At 55.1% G+C, this 21,293-nt stretch overlaps 1 protein-coding gene across 8 annotated transcripts in view; it reads right to left on the reverse strand.

The window, feature by feature from the left end:
• MEF2D (myocyte enhancer factor 2D) overlaps positions 1 to 21,293 on the reverse strand; it is a 75,307-nt gene that overhangs the window by 7,831 nt on the left and 46,183 nt on the right. For 3 of the 8 annotated variants that reach the window (XM_066206776.1, XM_066206775.1, XM_066206777.1), the window contains 7 exons: positions 18,296 to 18,499; positions 11,383 to 11,520; positions 11,115 to 11,249; positions 7,575 to 7,785; positions 4,823 to 4,879; positions 1,251 to 1,441; positions 915 to 935 (listed from right to left, as the gene is read on the reverse strand). In XM_066206776.1, coding sequence (XP_066062873.1) covers positions 915 to 935; positions 1,251 to 1,441; positions 4,823 to 4,879; positions 7,575 to 7,785; positions 11,115 to 11,249; positions 11,383 to 11,520; positions 18,296 to 18,499 — 957 coding nt within the window. The remainder of the gene's footprint in view (positions 1 to 914; positions 936 to 1,250; positions 1,442 to 4,822; positions 4,880 to 7,574; positions 7,786 to 11,114; positions 11,250 to 11,382; positions 11,521 to 18,295; positions 18,500 to 21,293) is intronic. The other 5 variants (XM_066206780.1, XM_066206778.1, XM_066206779.1 and 2 more) reach the window with 5 other exon arrangements.

The raw sequence follows: 21,293 nt of genomic DNA on the forward strand, positions 1-21,293 counted from the left end.
TCCACACATGGGGAACTGAGGAATGGAGATGCTGGAAGGGGGCCACGAAGCATGAAGGGTTTGGGGACACGAAGAGCAGCAGAATTCATGTCTGCCAAAGCTCTGGCCCATCCTTGCCCTGGCCAAGAGTGTCTCCATGCAGGCTGCCAGAGGGATTTGCTTTCTCCTGTGTTTTTGGAGAGCTTTTTCCTGGCTGCATGACCTGCATCCCGCAGCAGCTCTTGCCTTTCCCTTGCTGCACTGACCTGTCTGCCATCTGCCCTGCACCAGAATAGCAACAGAGCAGAGTGAATCCTTGCCACAAACAAGGTGGCATTCACTTTGCTGGCAGGGAAGAGGAAAAAAAGCCATAAAAATAACATGAAAAACTGCCCCATGCACAAGGGAGGTTTAGGGAGTGCACTAGCCAGCCAGTGGATTTACACAGGCTTTAAATAATATCTTTAATATGGGAAGAGCCTGATTTACTCCCTGTCTCTCATGTGCTGGCAATGGGCCAGGTCTTCCTGTGCTGTAGCTGTGGTGGCTCCAGTGAAGCCCCGTAGGTAGGTCCAGGGCAGTGGCTGTGCTCAGCCCAGCTCCACAGTCCCCAGAGGTACCCTGGCTGACCTCCCCAGGGGGACCAACACAGCAATTTTGGCCTTGGTGGAGAAACAGGCACTTTGCAGGTCATGTCAGCTCCTTCTTTTCCATAGGGAACTTGGTTTTCCTAAAAGCATGTTTTTCTTGGGATTTATTTTCTGCAGCAGGATTGGATGTAATACTGGTGCCCACATCTTGCCGCATTCCCAACACAAGGGAGGCAGTGTCCACCCCCTCTGTGTGCCCCATGCCTCGCCGAGTCAGGGCAGGACCAAGGGGACAAGCAGCCCATGTCCCACCATACCACCATGCACACTCAGCGGGGAACTCACCAGAGCCAAGTGGTCCTCGGTCTGTCCGTGAGAGAACAGGGAGAGAATCGAGAGGCACCATTAACTCAAGCACCCCATCCCCGCCGCGACTGTGCCCGCTGGCACCACACCCTCGCCTCCATGGGGCACAGACAGGTTAGAGTGCTGCCTGGGACAGGGTTTGCACCGTCCAGGGTGGTGCAGGCAGGAATGCAAGCCTTCCTTCTCAGATCTATCCCTCCAGCATGGCCCAGCCAGCTCCCACCACTACAGCATCAAATTCCCCTGTGGCCTGTCCGCTGGCAGAGGACCCACTCCCAGCCCACCTGGTGTCCCAGCAGACCTGCGGGCACTCACCAGATGATGCATCAGCCCCTTCCCACTCTGAGAGGTGATCACACGCAGGTCTGGCTTGCGGCTGTTGGCGGCGAGCTGCGTGCTGTGCGACGGTGGCGGTGGGGACTTGGCTGGGATGATCTTGCCCAGGCTGCTGCCATTGGACACGGGAAGGAGACCCGGAGAGGCTCTGGCACTGACGTAGCCATTTCCTGCAGGAACACGGGTGATAGAGAGGAAGGAGGTGAAGGCATGGCGACAGCTGGATGCATGGCAGTGGCGAATGCACGGTGGTGAACACATGGTGATGGTGAACATGGTGCAATGGTGAATGCATGGTGATGAATACATGGTGACGGTGAGTACACAGCTGTGGTAAACATATGCATGGTGAGTGGTGCCGCAGTGAGGCTCCATCAGTGCTCCTCCTTGTGGGAGAGCAGCACCACATCCCCCCAGGCTCCCCAAAACCCTCCTGCAACCCCGGCAGGCTCACTGCCTGCGGGGTGAAACCAGGACAGGCGGTAGCCCCAAGCCCACAGCACTCAGGGCAGCTCCTCAACCTGCAGCGACTCCCCCTTGTTCCTGCAGTAACACCCAGCAAATCTCAGAGCCTGATCTGCAGCCAGGCTCTTTCCGTGCTTTGGCCAGGCACCGCAGCCCTGCCAAGATGGGTAATTACTGGCACATTCACTTGTAAGGTCTGTTTATGGTACTGGGGCAGTGAAAAGGGGCTGTGGCAGAGTGAGGACTCAGTTCACTGCTCCCACTGCCCCTTTGAAGATCTAAGGTTCCGTCCTTCTCCTCCTGCTGCCCCACTTAAGGATTTTATGTGCAAAGAGAGGGGAAAAAAAAAAAAAGAAGAAAGGAAAGGAAGAAAAAAAATAAAAAGGAAAAGATTTGATGAACATCAGGAAAGGAATAAATTGGATCAGATTACTGTTCTGATGAGGGTTGGTTTTTTTTTCATGAATAGGCCCCAAAGATAGAAAGGCGTTCAGCAATCACCAGGATTCAGCCCTCATATTCATTGCACGTTAGACCGGGAAAATAGGTCGCTGATTGCATTATTAATCACATCTACCATTGCGCTGCATCTGCATTTCAGCAGGCGGCTGGTGGCAGTGACGCCGCAGCCGCAGCGTGTGGGGGCCGAGCGCCAGTCACTGCCTCCCTAGAGCTGTCCCAGGCTGGACACGGCCAGGATGGGCTGAACCAGGCACAGGGGGCGGCCACGCTGCCTGGGAGCCGCAGCTCTGATCTCACAGATGGCACCAGGGATGGGAGGTGCTGCCCCAGGGTGCCTGGGTGCCACCATCAGGGACATCCATGGTGGCTGGGTTGCTGCAGGCTGGCAACTGTGGCATCCATGTCCCTGATGGAGGGAGAGAACCAGCCCTCCTGTCCCCAGCGAGGTGTCCTCCCAGTCCCAAATCACCGTGAGCAGCCGTGCACAAGACACATGCCTGGTGCATCAGGCCCTGGCACCTCTGTGCACCATGAGCTGCTGGAATCTTGCTCACAAGGCCACTGGCTTTTAGATTTATTAACAACGAAGGTGTAGAAATTCCTCAGGTGACCACAGCTCCCTGCAGTGCTGGTGGCCACGGAAAAGCCAAAAGAAATGTTAAACCCTTTGATATTCTCCTTCCCAAGGCACCACGGGCATGGATGCACATGGGGCTCTCATGGTGATTTTGAGACACACCACGTTATCTATGCGTGACCTGGGGTGTGGGTCAGGGTGGTTCCAGTGCTGCCACTCACCCCCAAAGATGGGTGGCCTTGGGCTGTCACTGCTGCTGTCATTGCCATGTCCACCCAGCATGGATTTGGCCACCTCTGTGAGCCAGAGAAAGAAGGGCTACACTCCCACCAGGACTTCCCAACCAAGGGCCCCCACCAGAAAAAGAGTCTTAAAGAGGAGCACTCTGGCCTGTCTTTGTACCACCCTGGTGTGAATTTGAGCAGGGACAGTCAGGGCTCAGCATGCCCCCCTGGGCCACGCGGGGTGGATTGGGTGCTGCATCCTGAGGATAGCACATGCCATGGAGCGTGGGCAGGATGCAGGGATAGAGAGACATCGCTGCAGGATCCGGCCAGAGGCACCCGCAGCTGATGACTCAGAGGCAGCAGGTGATCACTCAGTGCTGCAGAGACTGCAAGGGAGGAGAAGGAGGAGAAGGAGGAGGAGGAAGAGATGTAGCACGCATTTGAAAACTGCAAGTGCAGTGCCTGAGCCAGAGCCACAGTCCCCTCCTGCAGCCACGAGGGGAGCCCCAGGGAGGGCGGGGGTCTGGGGACAGCAGGGGTCCGGGGCTGGCCACAGCCGGGCTGTCCCTGCTCCTCACACCCATTTCCTGCAGTGGCAGCAGGAACGCAGGGAATGCTTCGGTGACGTCAATGCTGACATTCAGGGGCCCTGCCAAGCTCTGCACCCGCCATGGCTGCTCCCGACAGCTGACATGGGGGCGGCTGCCGGGGAATGGAGGCCACAGAGGTGCCTGGGGGCCACGGCACAATGGCCCCTTCCCTCTGCTCTCAAGGATCAGCAAAGCTCCGCGCTGGGTGCTGTGAGAACCCAGGGAGACACTGCCCCACAACCTACCCTGGCAGGTTTTGCTCTGTGAAGAATTCCCTCTGGCACTGGCACGGCTGGTACCCAGCACAGGGAAACGGCTATTCCTGGCAGTAGCCAGAGTGCAGGGGATGGGGTCGGGTGGCCATGGTGCTGCAGAACCACAACTGGACCAACCCCACCGAAAAACCAGTGGGACCTGGCTCCAATTTGCTTTTAGCTGGGGCAATGTGGAACTCCATACTCCTTCTCCGTGCTGTCGGCTGGACACCCACTGCAGAAAGGCCCAAAAGGGGTGAGGAGTCAGGCTCCTGGAGCAAAGCTGCCTTTGCCCTGGGAAGGATGGCATCTACCCTGCCAAGCCTGGGACCACTGCCAAGCCCAGTGGCGACAGCAGCAGCTGCTTCCCAGCAGGACCCAGGGCCGTTGCTGGCTTTTGGGCTGTGCCTACACCAGCAGCGGCCCAACATCCCCAGCCTGCAGACAGCAGAGGCAGATGTGGGGATGGAGATACTGTTAGTGCATTTTACAGCTGAGGAGCTGAGCCACGAGGCCTGAGCCTCATTAGCACTGAGGCTCTCACAGTGGAAAAGGCCCTTAATGAGCTTTTCCTTGCAGTAAAGTTCCTTTATAGGGCCCAAGTGCAAGGAGGAACTGTGTGTTAATTGATCACCTGAGGACAGCAGAGAACTGGCTGCAGCACCAGGAGCTAAACCCAGAGCTACCCAAATCTTGGTCTTCAGGGGTCACCTCCCTGATCTGCAGCTCTCTCCAAGATCCTGGGTACATGGAGACTCCTTGGTCACTGAAACCAGCACCCCCAACAAAGGCGCTGGCCTGGAGCTCCACATGCCAACCCCTCCCACTGCCAAGAGCAGCAAAATCTTCCCCAGCCCTTCCCTACGGACCAGCAGGGCTCAACAGCAAAGCAAAATCCTATGGGACATGTGGGGAAACTGAGGGCAGGACGGCCACATGGAGCCAGAGGTGCAGGGCTGAAAGGCTCCTGACTTACCCACAGGGCTTGGGCAGGCTCCATTCGTGTTGTTCAGGTCTCCCCCAAGCATTGCCCCTGCAAAGTAAGCGGAGAGATGGGATCACCACCAACGGAGAAACAGGGTGAGCATCCCTGCTTTTGGGGAGCAGGAAGGCAGGGAGCACAGTGGAGGAAGGCAGAGGAAATAAAGCAGGACTGCCTTCCTGGGGAGAAAGTCCTGGGCAAAATGAGCAGCATTCCTGGTGATCAGGTTGGGAAATGTTATCCAGGCAGATCCGTTTCCTTTGGGAAGGAGCCAGGTGCACAGGAACCTGTTCCAAAGGAGGCAGCTTGGAAAACACTGCAGCTATTTTATTCCAAGCCCCCCTTTGGGGGACACAGGTCTGGTGCTGCCGGGGAAGAGAGAGCCCCAGCAGCATGACGGGAAACACAATCCCCCCTGTAATCAGTCACACTGACTGGAAACCATCCCACACTGCCAGGATGCCACAGCAATCCAGACTCCCATGGTCCCAGTACTTGCAGCAAAGCGCCGACGCTCGCCACCAGACTGGGAAAAACTAGACCTTTTTATTCCCAAAAAACAGAACGTTTTGCCTCGCCTGGAAGAAGACTTGATCTTTTTTCTGCCTTGTTATGAAGTTATTTCTGAAAGCCACCTATTCTCCAGCCGGGTCTGCCTGACCACACTGCGGGCAGAGATTGCAGCCAACAGCCGGCGCGAAGGCTCCGGAGCTGTGACCGCAGTCAACCCGGAGCCCTGGGCTGGTGAGCGAGGGGCTTTCGATGCCAAACCCCACCTCTAACAGCTGCCCAACCCTTCTCAACCCAGATGGGGAAACCTGAGACACAAACCTTTATCCAGCCCGTGGCTCTCAGCTTTGGGCTTGCAGCAAGCCCCTGAAAGCTGGAGGAGGGTAGGAGGGCTGAGGTGCTGCCGTGCAGGGAAGCACAGTTGCTCCCCATATGGGCGCAGGATTAGGAACAGCAGGGGTCCCAAAAAACTGTAGAGCCTGAGAAAGGGTGAAGCGACCCACTAAATGCGGCAAATGTGACACCACAGCACCCGCCCCTCAAGGGATAGGGATGCAAAGCCAGAGGTCTCTGTGCTTCCAAAATCCCAGAGAAGGGACTCCACCAGGATTTTGTGGCTGTGCCCTGCTGTGGGACCCCACTTGCACCTCAGGCACTGGTGCCTACGCTGCCAAAGAGGGGCTCACTTCCATGGGTGAGTGATGCCAACCCCGCTCCCAGTCCCATACACCACTCCTTGCTCTTCTCCCACACCATCCCCAAGCCAACAGCACCAGGCACTGTCAAGGCACCCACCCAGCGTTTGCTGTGCATTTGCTCTGGAAACAACACAACCAGCTCTGGTGCAATGCTAAAAAAAATTTAGGGAAAAAAAGGAGTTTTTCTAACATGCAAGGCCCTGGCTCCTATAAACAGGATTTCTTCCATGTCCCAGGCAGCGAGTGAATGAGACACAGATGGCCAGACTTGGAACACCTCTGTGCTCACAACCACAAAATGATCCCCCTCAAACGAGCAGTGAGTGAGCTGGAAACAGCGAGCCCCCAGAGGGGTCTGCTTTACCAGGAAGCCTCTTCTGCTCTCAGCTGAGGGGCCTACAAGAGGGCAGGAGATCCCTGCAGCTGAAACGATGGCTGCCTGTGCCCAAGGAGGGCTCTGCCACCCTGCCTGGAGTGAGATGCCGCTCCCTAGAACCACTCCTAGAGCAGAATGCTCCCTGTCCTGGAGGTCTGGGGCCTCATCCTGATACCTGAGTACTTTGAGGCACCTTGGAGACTCTGCAGGGAGAGCAGTGAGCAAACAAGCTGTCTCTGAACCATGAGTCCTGCTGCATCCCAGCCAGGCCACTCCTCCTGTTCACCCTGACCCACCACACCACCTGCTTCTGGAGGCACCTCCCAGCCCTTCTCCCCAAATCCATCCCTTTTGCAAAGCTCCCTGGCGCTCTCAGAGCCCCAGGGGCCATGGCTGAGGGCCCAGATGTCCGGCTGGTCACTGACACCAGCTCTGCCATTTGCAGCCCAGGCGACTTTTACAGACCATCTGTGACATCCAAAATAGCAGGAAGGGGCTTTCTGCACACTATTATTATTTATGATCATACTATGGGAGAGCCGGGCTGTGGTCACACATCGTCCCTGTACCCCCCCTGCCACTGCAGGGGACGTGGGTGACAACTCCTCTCCCTCACCCTGCCTCTGCCACCCATCACCAGTCCCCGCTGGAAATGACTGCTCCTCCGATCTGTCAGCAGAGCCACATGAGTAATCGCCCACGGCCAACTGCAACCAGCATGGCCCGACTCAGAAGAGCCCTTTTTAGGCAGCCATGTCACCAGAGTGCCACCGGCGAGCAGGATGCCGGCAGCCACCCCCAAGCCCGGGAATGGTGCCGGGTGACTCATCTTGCACTGCCTAACCCCAAGCAGATCCCTACATGGATCCAGCCCTCAAAAAGACCTAGGTAAGGTGGGCAGGTTGCCCTGAGTTTGGGGCCAAGGCACAGAGGGCATCAGTGTCTGGCAGGAGGGCAGGAGCATACACCGAGGGGCAGCAACCCTTCTAGGATGCTTCTGCCACCCACAGGTGCTGGAATGTGGGCCCCCCCCAGGGACAGGGGATGGAAGCAGCAGGGGTGTCCCCTTCCCTCAGGGAGACACCCCATGCTCAGTGCTTCAAGCCCAGCCAGGCAGGAAAGGTGAGAAGGTGAGGGTGCAAAGGGATGCAGTGTGGCTCACCTGCACTGGCTGGCCGCTGCGGCAGCCCCGGGGACACCGTGTTCCTCTGCAACGCCGGCTGCTGTGGTGACAGGAGCCGGGGATCTGTCAGCGAGGAGGTCACCAGGGACTGGGTCACCAGCGAGCTGCCCGGGTTGCTAAACTGCAGCGTGTTTTGGTTGGTCACCGGCACCGTCACGGGCATGGCAAAGTTCGGAGCGGGCACTGTGGACTGAACAGAGAGCAGGGGGTAAAGGGGAGCCGGAGCTGAGTTCCTGCAGCACAGCAAAGCTGCTGACCAAGGGGGGACAGTGAGGAACCTCCTCAAACCTCCACTGCTGACCTGCAGTGCTGTACTCAAACCCACACTGGCACCTTGCGGGGGATACACTAGAGCCCAGTTCTCCCCCAGGGACCACCAGGAAGAGCAATGGGCTATTCCCTCGGAAACACCAGCGCTCTGCAAACGACTGCTTCAGCCTCATGTTCAGGCTGTATTTATTTACCTCTGTGTTTTTAGGGCAGGCATGAAGGAGAGGCTGAGAGCAGCCCAGAGCATGAAGGTGGGCACCAGCCTGGTGGTCTGCCCCCACCAGCATCGATAGCAGCCAAGCTTGGCACTACCCTTCAGCCCCAGCAGGATTCTATGAGTCCATTTCTCAGCCAGCAGAAGCCAGTAGTCGATCCCCATTCTGGGCTGGCACTGCTGCTGATGGCTGAGCACCCGGGAAAGACTAGTTTTGCACAGAGCCTCTGAGTGACTCTGGGATCCATCCTGTCTCCTCTGGGAGCTGCTGGGAAGGAGGAGCTGACCCCCAGGGATGCAGGAGCACTGCTAAAGCCCTATCCTTGGCTGCAGGTTGAGGACCAGCTTCACCTACCAGCCTCCCATGGGAGCCAGACCTGCTGCGATTATCCCAGCCGTTTGTCTTATGTCACTGATTTGCTCTTCAGTAACAGGAGCTGGCACCTGCTTAGAGGCTTTAGCACAGGCTTTGCTAAAGTCCCACTGTAATTTGCTCTGGGATGGAGCAAATGGAGAGGGAGATGGAGTGGGAGAGTAGCCCAGCACTGAATGGGACCATCATGGGGCCAGAGGTGGAATCCCACAGGGTGAACCAGCGAGGGAAGAGGGAGCCGAGGTCTCCCCACTGCAGCTGGTGCATCTCCCCACTGCCTTGGTGCCCCTTCTCCTCCAGAAATCTGCTCCTGAATAGGTCCTGCTCCTTAGGTGAGAGAGGGGGATGGGAAGAAGGAGTAGGACAGTGCTCACCCACACCTCGCTGCCAGGAACTCTCCCCACCTGCCTCCCAAGGGCATCCTGTCCTTCAGAGATATCCTGCGGCCACAGCCAAACCACGAGGACAGCGGCTCTGAGCCTGCGCTGTGGCACAGCTCCTGGGGCTGCCGTTCACAGGGACAGGCTCAGCAATTCCTACACCACCAGGGAGAGCTGGAACATGAGTTCCTCTCCTCAGACCGGGAGCTCATCCTGCATGGCAGCAGAATCGGAGGAGGAGGAGGAGGAGGAAGGTTTCTTGGGCGTTGCACGAACACCGGAGCAGCATTGTGTAATATATCACTGCCAACGCGTCCATGTGTGCGCAACGTTCCCAGGGAGGGAGAGGAAGAGCTAAAGCTCCTCCACACCACAGCATGAGCAATGCCATGGTAGAGCCGTGAGCTGGATACACCCGCCTGAGAGCCGAGGTCTGCCTTAATCCAGCTCCACCCCACTGCAGCAGCAGACAAGCGTCAGGCTGACGCTGCCCCGGCACATCCAGGCCACCCGGTCCCCCCTGCCCCGGAGAAGGCACAACAAGGGACAGGGCACTGCACATCAGTCCAAAGTCTGGAGGAGAAGATGCACACATCAGCCAAAATCCACGATTTCTGCTCTCGTTAGAAGTGAGGGCAAACACCAGAGGCAGAAGCCCCGCCAAGGCCTTTCGTTAGCAGATGCAGCTGTGTTAGGCTGCCCCGGCCACCCCGCTGGGTTAGTTCTGGTCACACACAAAACCAACCCAGCGGTTAAAATGGAAAAGCATCTTCTTCAAGGGCACACGCTCCACCTGCACTGCTCGGCCCCTTACTGCCAGGGAGGTTTAGTGGGGGAGCCAGATGCTATGCCCTGATGAGGAGACACCCAGTACTTGAATGCCACCTGCTGAAAGGACTTCTGGGCACAGACTGTCCCTTTGGATTGGCATATCTGGATGATGGGGGGCCTACCTGGGGCCCTCCCTTTGCAGCAGACACATTTTGATGCTGAGCAGCCCCTCCTCATGAGGGTATTCTGCGTTAAGGACAAAGCTCAGGTGGCTTTTGAGCCTATTTCCACCAGTGGCAGGGCTTGTGCCAGGTGCTAGGGGGGTACGTGTCCTGCTGGGGCTCTACTCCCACCCATACACCCTGGTAGGGTGAGAACCTGTACCCCCCCCAGCAAAACCAGGCAGGCTGAGGTAGACCCAGATCCTGACAGAGCAAATCCTGCCCTGAACCCCTCTTGTGGGGCTGAGCTCGTTTTCACAGCAGAGCTGCCAGAGATCATCACCACCTGCACCCCATTTTCCTCCACCTCCTCAGCCTTCCCAGGTCTCAGGGCTGCTTCCCCACCCCCTCCACCCGGAGATCTCAGGGACGGAAATGCAGATTTTAGGATCTTTGTGAGGCTCGTGGAGCAACACAGTGCTGACTCAGCAAAATAAAACCTGAGGATTTCACAAGGCCCAGCTCTTGAGAAAAGCCAGAATTTTAACTTGTGGGGGCTTGCAAAGCACAGAAGGGCAGATTTTTTCGGGTAGGGCTGTGTGTGTAATTTTTGCTGCGCTGCATCCACCCCTGAAAAAGGAGCCTCCCCCCGTGCTCCCACAGCATTAACTACGGCTGCAGCGACTCGGGGCTAATCCCCCAAAGAGCCATTGCCTGCATCAATAGTCTCTGCTCCCTTGAACTAACAACTAATTTGAAACGTGCCCCCCTCCTCCTCCCGTCTCCTGACACAAATCCCTTTCAGCACTGTCCTGATGCCACCCCGGTGCCAGTGACAGCTCCAGGATCACAGGCTAAAACCTCCCTGGATTTCTGCCACGGCCACCAGTTGTCCTGAGGACTCGGTGGATTTGGGGAGAATTAATGTGGAATAGCCCAAACCAGGCTGAGCCTTGCAAGGATGTGAGAGGTCAGCACCCACAACCAGCTCTCATGAACACTAAGATCTTAACCCAGACTAAAATCTGTTTTTTTGAGGAAAAGAGGGTAAAAAAGGAGGCCCTAATCCAGTACTTGCAGTAGAGGAGAGGGGACAAGCAATACGCTCCTGAACTGTCTGGCCAGAGCCAAGGAGGGTCAGGAACGCCAGAGCTAGTGGGAATGATTTTCCCAAGGATGGGAAACAGGAAAGGCCCTCAAGAGCCAGGTGCATTCAGGGCTGCAGGGGCTGTTGGCATCGGCTCCCAAGGCATGGCACGGCTCCGAAGCAAAGCCATGCAAAATCCACCCCCCCATCACCTGGAGGCACCGGGGAGGGGACCAGGGGGCTGCAGGCCACCAGCTACTCACTGCGAGCCGGTAACTCTGCATCATTTTATCAAACTCCTCATCAATCTTTTTATATTTCTCTTCCGTCTGTGGGGTCAGCGCAAACACTTCATCCCCTTCCGGGCTCTCGCACTCCCTGTGCTTCTTGTTCAGCGCCTGTTACGTGTGGGGGGACACGGGGGTGTCGGGGAGGGAGCGGGGGACGAGGTTGAGGGGAAGTCGAACAGAAGAGAAACAAAACAGAAAAGAACATATAATGAAGGTTTTCCAGCCACGGGCAGGTACTTACACCATATCGCTTGAACAGGATATCCAGATCCTCGCTGCCTTTGCGGTATTTATCCTCCATCAAAGGGCTCTGGTCTATGGAGTCGTCGCCGTCGGGCTCTGGGCTGTCACAGCCGTTAAAACCCTTCTTTCTTAATGTCTGAAAACACAACCGGAACAGTCTGAGATCGGGGAGTGCAGATGGGGAACACGGGCAGGTCCCCCCAAGAACATCCCCTGGCCTGGACAGACCAGGACTTGCCCCTGTACAAATCAACACCATCACCCCAAGATGTCGCTGACCTCAAAGGGGTTAAAAAGTCAGGATACAGCCCCCGGGTTTTGATGCCAGGGTGTCTCTAACTTAGGAATTAACAGCATGGGGAGCGACGGAGAGAAACTTCCTTGTTTTCAAAGGTTCTGTTTGCACCAGGACTGAATTTGGCCCTGCATGAACTCAGGCATCTTCGTCACTTTCAGGTGCCACAACATCACGAAGGGGAAAAAAACCGTAATGCTCTTTGCTGTCCTGCAAAAAACAGGGAAAACCTGCTTACAAACAGCCAAATAGGAAAATAAACCCCAGAATAATAGGCAAATTGTCCAATTTGTCAGAATCCCCTGACAAAACCAGACAAGTGGCATTTGCCAAATGCAAAGGTGCCACAGGAAGAGAATCACATGACAGCGCATGCGGCACAGAGACAGCTGCGATCCCTGCTGGGGGTGACACGGGGGGGTGATGGTGACAACACTGGGCAGCACACCCCACACCAAGACTGGGATCACAATCAGGAAAGGTCCCAGGCACTGCGGCATTGAGGTAACGAGGTGAGACAACCAATCCTCATTAGGAGGAGCCCGATGACTGCAGGGCATGGTGACGCCCCAAAGTCCCTCACTCATATTCAGCAGCCAATTGAGGTCCACTTTGAATCCCTCTACTTTCAACATACCAAAAGTAATTAAGCGTTATGACAGACCTACACTTGCCAATTCTTTTTTTTTTTTTAGAAGTCAAAGCTACAGAATTTCCTGGAAGTCTTGATCCCTTTTCATGCCAAATTCAGCAAGGGAAAAAAAAAAAAAAGTCTTGACAATTCTCTGTCTTCCTAAACAGCGAAAACATCTTCGTTCTGAGGCCAAAGCGTGTTTGGGAGTGGCTCTTCAACTACCTGCAAGCTCCAGGAAACACAGGGCTTCTGGGGGAAATGCTGCTGGAGCGAATAAAACCCAGGATGTCTCCAGAAGAGTTGGGAACACCGCGGGCGGGATTTGCTCGGCACTGCTCCGCACACCGCACCACGGGTCGGGCTCGATGGACATTCGTGCCAGGTAGCCACGGCCAAGCAATGGGCACCACACCCACCCCAGACTGTTCTCCATCTAGCTGAAGCTTTTCCATTTTATTTTCCATTAAAATTACTCCTTCCTGGGCACCAGGCGCCATTTTCACTCTCGTTACTGGATCCAGTTGCAGAGGGGAAACGTCCTCGTCCACATACAGCTTCACAAGAGAAGGACCTGGCTCACTCCTGACCATGGTGGCATCTGATGCCCTGTTTGGTGTCACCAGTAATTCCTGATACCTAATAATTATTAACTAATTATCTAATTAGAATGATTATGAATAATTCTTACACCTAATATTAATACTACACCTAATAATAATTTCTGGTATCCCTAATTCCTGTGTTGACTCTCTATAGAGAAAAGCAGTGGGAATCAGTCACTGCAATGAATGGGAGATTCCCAGGGCTCTTTCTTGCAGTTTCCCGAGGACTTTTCCCTGTTATTTTTCTATTTTTGTACTTGTCCTTGTTTGTTCTCAGAATGGCCCAAAAGAGGAAGAGGTGCTGCTGGTGGGGAAGGAACAGCTTTGCCTTTTGTTTTTTTGAAACTGCTTTTTGTGGATTTTTTTTTTCCAAAACCTTTTGTTTAGCCGACACAGCTGAAAGACGGAAAGTTGAGCTTTTCTCTAAAAAAAAAAAAAAGTTTTTCCTTTTTCTCTTGCAGAGGCAAAATGGAAAAAGTTGTTCCACAAGCAGTGAAGCAATGAGGCCGGGTTTTCTTCAGGCACTGAAGAGACTCTCTGATGTCTAAGATGGGGCTGTGCCCTTCTCAACACGATTCCCTTTGCAGGGACAGGAGCTGGAGCTCTCACCTCTGCCCTCCCATCCCTCCCTGGGAATTGCGAAGATAATCCCTCACATCCCTGAAAACCTCTCTCCTTCAGCAACAGCTGCTGGCAGGTTCAGAAGTTTTGGGGATGGATGAGCCACTGCCATCCCCCAGGACCCTCAAAGGAGGGAACCTCACGACAGGATTTTTCAAGAGGTTTCAGCCAAGCGACAACACTCTTCCTTCTAGAAGCTGCAGCAACGCTGTCACCAGGGAGGTTTTTAGGCAGCTCCCAGTGCCCTCAGCTCTGCCCGTATCTGATGCTTGAACCACGCACAGGGATGAGCGAGGGGCTGCCACCACCAATCACAGCATTTTGCCATTTCTAAGTCCACACAAAATCATCCTGGGTATTGTTCCCTCAACAAGTCTGTCAAGGTAAGCAGTGAATGGGGTGGATGTGGCTCTGCTCACCCAGACCCTGAAACAGCTCACAGCATCACCCCTTCATTTTCCCTAAGGTCTTTCTCTGTGGGCCTAGAACATTTGATGTCCCAGCTCTGCCTTGGTCTCTTTGCTCTCCCCAGCCACCAACTTAGTAAAATCAGTCGTAACTTCATTGTGTATGAGACCCACAGTTCCTCGCAGGGGTGAGTCCGCAGCAGCTGAGCTCTGAGGGGCAGCTGTGATGCCACCATCCCTGTTCCTGCAGGAAAGCTGCCAGCAGCCCCAGGAAGTGTCAAGCCAGCTGTGCATGGGGAAAAAGCCCTTCCCAGACGCTACAGGCAGCAGGGTGAGCTGTGATTGTAAACCTGTGAGCTGGGACTGTGACCCCCAAACTGGAATTGTGACCTTGGAGCTGGGATTGTAAGCTGTAACACTGTGAGGGGCTGCCAGAGCTGCAGGGAAGACGATGAGGACGAGCTCCAGAGCTGGCAGTGCTGAGCATGGGGCTGATCTGCAGCACGGTGGGACGGGAAGCACCGGCGGCGGGGAGTGAGCGGGCCGGAGTCGCAGCAGGACATGAGCCAAGGCAGCGTGGCTTGCAGCAATCTGCTGCTCAACAAGAGGTTTGGGACAACAAAATGCCATTTCCAGCCATACAGGCGTTTGGCTGCTGGTTCTTTTGGGATTTTTTACCAAAAAAGAAGTGTGTCCCACATTTTTTGCTTTTTGTCAAGATGATGCAAAAGGAAAACAATTCTGCTGGAGTGGGAATCAAACCCAAAGATTCCTGTTTTGGGGATCTCTGCAACGTCTTTTAGAAAAGAACTTTCCTTCTCATTCTTCCTCTTTCTTTTTGCCAGGGAAAAAACAGAAAATGCAAAGAGGTTTTCAGGAAACCTTTCTGTCACTGGGCTGCAGCCAGTGGAACACAACAGTTTTTCATATGGAAGAGATTTAAACATAATTCCTTTCCAGGAGAAAATTTTCAGAGAAAACCAGAGTGTGAACTTCCCATAGCAAAAACCCACCTCAGTTATCACCTGCCCCTCTCCCTGACACACTCAGGTCCCCCATTCTATCAGGACATACTGCACATCCTGCTTTGCCAGGCAGCATTCTCACTTCCATGATCCCAGCTCACACGGGAGCAGATTTCCAACCCAAAGAGGGTAAGAGAGCAGCAGGAAATGCAGAACATGTGAAAGGAAACGATGCTCAACCAGGATGCAGTTGACTTCCCTTAGAGGAGGGAGACTTAACCACTCGGGGCTTTGGAGAAGTCTGGATGAGGATAAGGATGAGGATGAAGACATGACACTGGCAGCTGCCTCTGCATTTCACCACCTCCCCAGCATCCTGCAAAATCTCTGATTTAACACATCCTGGGTAATGACAACCCCAGGAAGGAGAATTAGGGGGACATCAGCCCCTCCAGGACATTCAGCCAAGGAAAGGGCAGAAACGGCTGTGTGGCTTTAATTGGCTGTGGAGCATCCTGGTGCCCGGCGAGCTTTGCTCCCTCCAAGTCCCTTATCAGGAACTGGCACATCAGCCAGGCTGTGAGGAAACGAGAAGCGACAGCGAGGACCAAAGCCGGCGTGATCCCAGGCCGGGCGTGCACGTGGCACCCAGCGTGCCTGTCTGGGGGCTCAGCTGTCCCCCGCCTGATTAAGGAAACCCCCCTTTCTGCATTAGAGAGATTTTCTCGGACTTAAAAGCCTGCAATAACCAGGACTTTGCCGGGCACAGAGAAGCCGCGGGGGTTGCGTGGCTGAATCCCACCCCTGACAGCCGCTGCTGAGCCCTGGAACAGCTGAAACACAGGGTGTCCCCACAGGGAATGGACCCCAAAAGGCAGCCGGGGTGTGGAACCCCTCTTGAACTAGGGCTGCGTGTGCTCAGCATGGAGCAGCTCTGCCCCTCACTAAATATCCAGGGGATAAACTCCCCAAGGACATTCCTGTGCACCATAGGACGGGGTGCCCGCAGTCCCACCATCAGATGCACTTCCCCAGGACCAAAAACCAGGAGATCTCATGCTGTTTTAAAACATAATTTGGACAGAGCAACTCATCCTCCAGGCAGTGCTTGGCTTAGCCCTCTGGAGCCACTGCTCGCTCCCCTTCCACCAGAAAAACAAAATCAAGAGGCTTCTGCCTCAATTCCTCCAGGTCCTGGCTGCTCCTCATCCTTCCTGGGATACTGCCAGAGCCACTCAGGGCTAAGTCCCTCAGCAGGAAGGGGCCATGGGCATCGCAGGGAAGATGGGTTGATGCAGCAGCTCCTTGAAATCCACTTAAAATCATATTTGGTGGCAAATTCCCAGTCTGGGTTTTCACAGTCTCTAAATACTCAATGTGGGGAAGCTTCCAGAATGAGAAGATACTTTTTGTGAGTCAAGTTCAACTGGGAGCCACCAACAAACGTGAGATAAATTGGATTTGTGTGCAGTGGGGACACATCTGGGCTGTTGGAACCTGATCTGGGTGAGGGGAAATGGAAATCAGCACCAAGAGCAGCAATGGTCTCCCTGGGGGCATGGATTCAAAAAACAGTAAAAATCTTAGAGCAGCCTCAACCCTGCTCCCAGACAAGACAAGGATGAGGAGGGATGCTTGAGCAGCCTCCAAACCTCCCTGCACCCCAGCAGGTTTTGCTCCATGACAGCTCTGCCAGCAAGACATGCCGAGCCCAGCGCATTTGGGCTCTTTTTCTTGCCATCCACCAATATCCTTCCGCTCCCGATGTTCCTCTCCTTGGCTCTGGATGCAGATCCAGCTTTTCATGTGGTGCAAACACAGTGTTTCTTTGGGTGCCAAGGACTGTGTGTAACTTGTCGGCTTGGGAGTGTTTGCATCTTGGACCATAAGGGAATAGAGAACGCTGCCCAAAATGTTTACGGTATTTTTAGGCCAAGACAAATCTGTTCAATGCTGTGAGCGCCGCAGTTTGAGCATCCCGGAGAGGCTGCGCCTCCAAGCGTGGCAGGGAACCGCTGGCATTTGCACAGTGAAGTGCCCCTGCATTACCTGACTCAAAGAGGCCAAAAAGGACGTTTTTGAACCATTTTGAAGGCCCCTACAAAAGTGTGCTGTGGCAGAAGAGTTTCCAAACCCCAGCAAAGGACGGCAGATGCTGCAAGATGCTTGGCCATGGCTCAGCCATGGGGTGAAAGCCTCGAGTCCAAAACTCTCCAAAAGATACATTTTACAGACTATTAAAAAAAAAGAAAGATTTTTGGGGGCGAAGGCAGTCTGGGTTTTTTCCCTTCTCCTTCATGAAATCAAAGCCTGAGCACACTGGCCAAGGGGCACCAAAGGGACTCAAAAGGCAGAAGCAGAAGCCCAATTCCTCCAGCAGTGCAGGCCGTGCTGCCCCACTCTGCCACCAGTGGCTCTGAGGGCATTAACTGATGCCCATAATGCCACTAATTACAAAACCAAGCCCTTCATTTGCCTGTCTGTCCAGGTTTATTGGCAGCTGCCCCCATGCTGAGGACCCCACAGCTCCATCTGCACAGCTACTGCTGAGGGAGAAGATGTGACTGATGACCAAGGCACTGCTGGCACCCTCACACCAGCCAAATGGACCCTGAGCTCCGGCCCAGCAATGCTCTGCCAGCACCAGGGACAAGGACAAAGCTTAGGAGAGGGCCAGCGTGGGGGTACCACCACCACATGGCATCTGAACATCTCCTGCGATGCCAGCAGGCTGGAGGAGTGCACCCTTGAAGTGAGTGCAGTTTGGGCATGGTGCCAGTTGCAGGGATGGGTAACAGTGGATGTGGTTGGGCCATCCCTGGAGACCCATAAAATGCAGCCAGACGAGCCCTGAGCAAACCCACCAACCCATGAGCTTGGCCCTGCTTTGAGCAGGCACTGGACCAGAGGCACAAGGTCCATCCCACCTGAATTCCTCTGCGATTCAGCCTCTGGTGCCCTCCCACAACCTCACTGTGCCTGTCTGAATATCCAGCCTGGGGCAATGCCACCAGCTGTACCAGGCACTTCAGAACAATGTCACCAGTTGCACCAGGCACTCCAGTGCAGCAGTCCCAGGAGCTGCCTCCAAATCCATCTTGTCGTGGTTTGCCTGGATTCCACAGTGGAGTCCCACAAAGCAAACCCGCACCTCAAGTTTCAAGGCAGTAGGTCAACACACAACTGGACACAGCTTCCGCTCTACTACCAGAACAGAGTCTTTTTGTAGGCTGAACCAAAACCATGCAAAATCCATCTGGCACCGAGTGCGGGAGATCTGTTTGCTCCATCCTCACCCTGCACCAACCTCCTGCATCCAGTGTGGGACCAGACTCAGCCCTGCCTCTACCACAGTGGCAAAGCTGGGGAGCGGATGGGCAGCCTCACCTCGATGATGTCTGCGTTGGTCCGGCTCTCGTGGGGCTCGTTGTACTCTGTGTACTTGAGCAGCACCTTGTCCATGTCGGTGCTGGCATACTGGAACAGCTTGTTGGAGTGGTTGAAGATGATGAGGGCAATCTCGCAGTCGCACAGGACACTCAGCTCGTAGGCTTTCTTCATCAAGCCGAACTTGCGCTTGGTGAAGGTCACCTGAAAGCAAGGACAGCCATGGTGAGAAGCTGTGTCCATGCTGCCACAGACCCAACACCTTCCAGAGAAAAATGGAATGACCACTGGAGAAAGAGCAAAAGGAAGGGGAACGCACAGGGAATATTCTGTCTCAGTTTCCCCAATTGGACCCAACCCCAAGCTCGCCTCCCTCTTCCAAACAGTTCATATTGCTGCCTATTTTGGGATCCTCCAAAGGCAGACACTTCACAAGCACAAAGATGATTATCAGCGTTGGAAATCACATATTGCCAAATCAAGAGAAAATAAATTTCAGCAAAATCCCCAGCAGAGCTGCCATCTGTCCGGGGGCTGCGGGCTTTTAAGTGGAATATTCAAGTGATGGAGATCTTGTCCTTGCTTGCTGCAGCTGCACTGCGACTGCTCAACGCTGGGGGCTATAGAGCTGGGGCTCAGCACCCCAAAACTGCCCAGGGGTGCCCACCCCACCCGTGACCCACTCTCCTGCTCACCAGACCCCACTTATCTCGGTAGGCTGTGCTTCCCCCAGGGCACCACGAGCCCCCCTGTGCCTGGAGCCTGCCCAGCTGCCACTTTCATCTTGCTGACCCCCTTTGTGTAACCTCACTGGGGTGTTTTTCTACACTGCCTGCCCAACTGGGGTCCCTGTCTCCCCAGCCCTGCCCTGAGCTGTAACCAGAGCTGTTGGCTGATGAGGCAGCTCCTGCAGGACTGATTCTGGAGAGCTGGCTGGGGGCTGGGGCCAGGACTGGGGCTGGGTGCTGGCTCCAACACCAGCTCCAGCTGCCGGGCAGACACTGGGCTGCGATTCCCAGCCCACGCTCAGCGCTCACTACCACACTCCTAACAGGACCCAGCTGGTGGAGAGGGAGCTGGTTTGGGGCTCCCTGTCCCGGCTGCAGCGCAGACAGCTGAGAGTCCCCCACCCCCCGGAACACGCCGCACACTGATGGGGAAGGCGCGATGCTCGGCCTATGCCCTCTCAGCAAATAAAAGGCAGAAAAAGAAAGCAAGAGGCAGGAGGTCACTGCTTTGTGCTAAGCATTGCTCTGGGGGTGAAGCAGCCTCCAGGGGAAGGGCTGGAGATGAGCTGCGATGTCCTTGGGTGCCAGAACCTTGGGTGCTCCCTCTCCACATGGGAGGGCTTGATGCCACTCTGGGCCTCCACCAAATCATCAATTTTTGAAATGAGCAGCTTTAATTTGCAGAGCTGAGGGAGGAGAGCGAATGAAGCCGCTGCCTTTGCTCAGCCTGTCAGTGGCATCACAGCCACGGTCCAAAGAGCTCAACATGGAGCTTCCCAGTTCACAGAGACGGTGAGGAGCAGTGCCACCCTGATGCCACCAGCAGCACCCAGTATGCACCCCCAGGGTCCTGAACCCCTTGAGACAGAACCATGGCCCTGCTTGTGATGGGAGGGCAGAGCAGGGGCAGCTCTGGGCACACTTAGCAAGGGGAGCTGCTGCCCCTCCCCACCATCTCCCAGAGATGATTAAGCAGTAACGAGATTCAGGTCTAATCGCCTCATCCCTTGGAAAGTGTAGGGCTGGTACCCTGTGCTGCTGTGACCGCCACGTGTACCTGCTTTGGCCACGGCTGGGCTGTGGCCGGGCCACTCACGTTGCCAGTACAGCCCCAGCCCCGGCACACTTTGGTGAAAATTAAATTACTTGAGGGCCAGCTCCCATGTCACCAAAAACTCCCTCTCCCCAGTAGCATTCCAGACTTCTCAGCCACCCAAAACCTCTGCTGCTGGGTGCTGTGCAGGGCTGCTCCCAAGATCAGGAGCCAACAGTGCCACAGCACAGCTGTGGCCGCACTGTGACTTCAGGTGGGATCCAGCTGCCATTCCACCCCTGCAGCTGTGGCAGGACAGGCTCTAAAACCACGACCTGTCTCTGTGCCCCCTGCCCCAGCATGACCTGTCTCACTGTCCCTGCTGGGGTGGCCTCCGGGCTCTGACTCACCCTCCAAGCAGCCCGAGGTGTCCCCGGGAGGAAAACACGGTCTCCACCAGAACAGAGGGACAAGCCAAGGGTGGTTGTTTCTGCAGCCACTGGTGTTGGGGGCACTTTGCCAAAACACACCTTGCCAGGCACCACGACAGGCTCAGCCACCACGATTGGAGGCAATAGGGCAAGGCCGAGATGTGGGGGCTGAACAATGGGGCAGCTTGTGGCCTTGAAGACCAGTGACAAGCACAGTTTGAGTTTTGCCCTTGAGCAGTGAAGAGTGTGGGGGTCATCTTCCCCAAATCAACCAGCAACCTGGGCAGAGCTGAGCAGAACACAAAACACCAAATTATCCCTCTAGAGATGAGGGGATGATCCCTCTGCAGACAGGGCACAAGAGCATCCCTCTCTATTGGCACCCCTGCATCTTGCGGAGAAAAGCAAAGATTTGCCATTTAGTCACCATATCACACAAAAGCATCACCTAACACTGCCTTGTGCATCCACTCACGACATGGGACAGAAACCTCAAAGCTTCCCCTCACACCGTGCACGAGCCTCATCTAGAAGAATTAACCTTGTAAGTCTAAGAGGGTAATCAAATCTCATGCTTCAGGGCATAAGCCGATCACCAAAGGGGTCAGGAAGGAATTACTGCCCCACACTAGCAGGGGATTTTTTGCCTTTCCCCTGATGCAAACCATATTGGCAGTTGCCAGAGTCAGCAGCCTGGCCCTGAAGAAATGATGGCCTGATCTGCTGTGGCAAATCCTCTCCAGTAATTCCTCTAATGACATTAGTGACTCTTACTTGCTCTCCTCCCTTGGTTTTGGCTGCTACTG

The sequence above is a fragment of the Chamaea fasciata genome, unplaced genomic scaffold (assembly GCF_029207755.1).
Source record: "Chamaea fasciata isolate MVZ Bird 193981 ecotype frontalis unplaced genomic scaffold, bChaFas1.0.hap1 SCAF_31, whole genome shotgun sequence".
NCBI classification, from domain to species: Eukaryota; Metazoa; Chordata; class Aves; order Passeriformes; family Sylviidae; genus Chamaea; species Chamaea fasciata.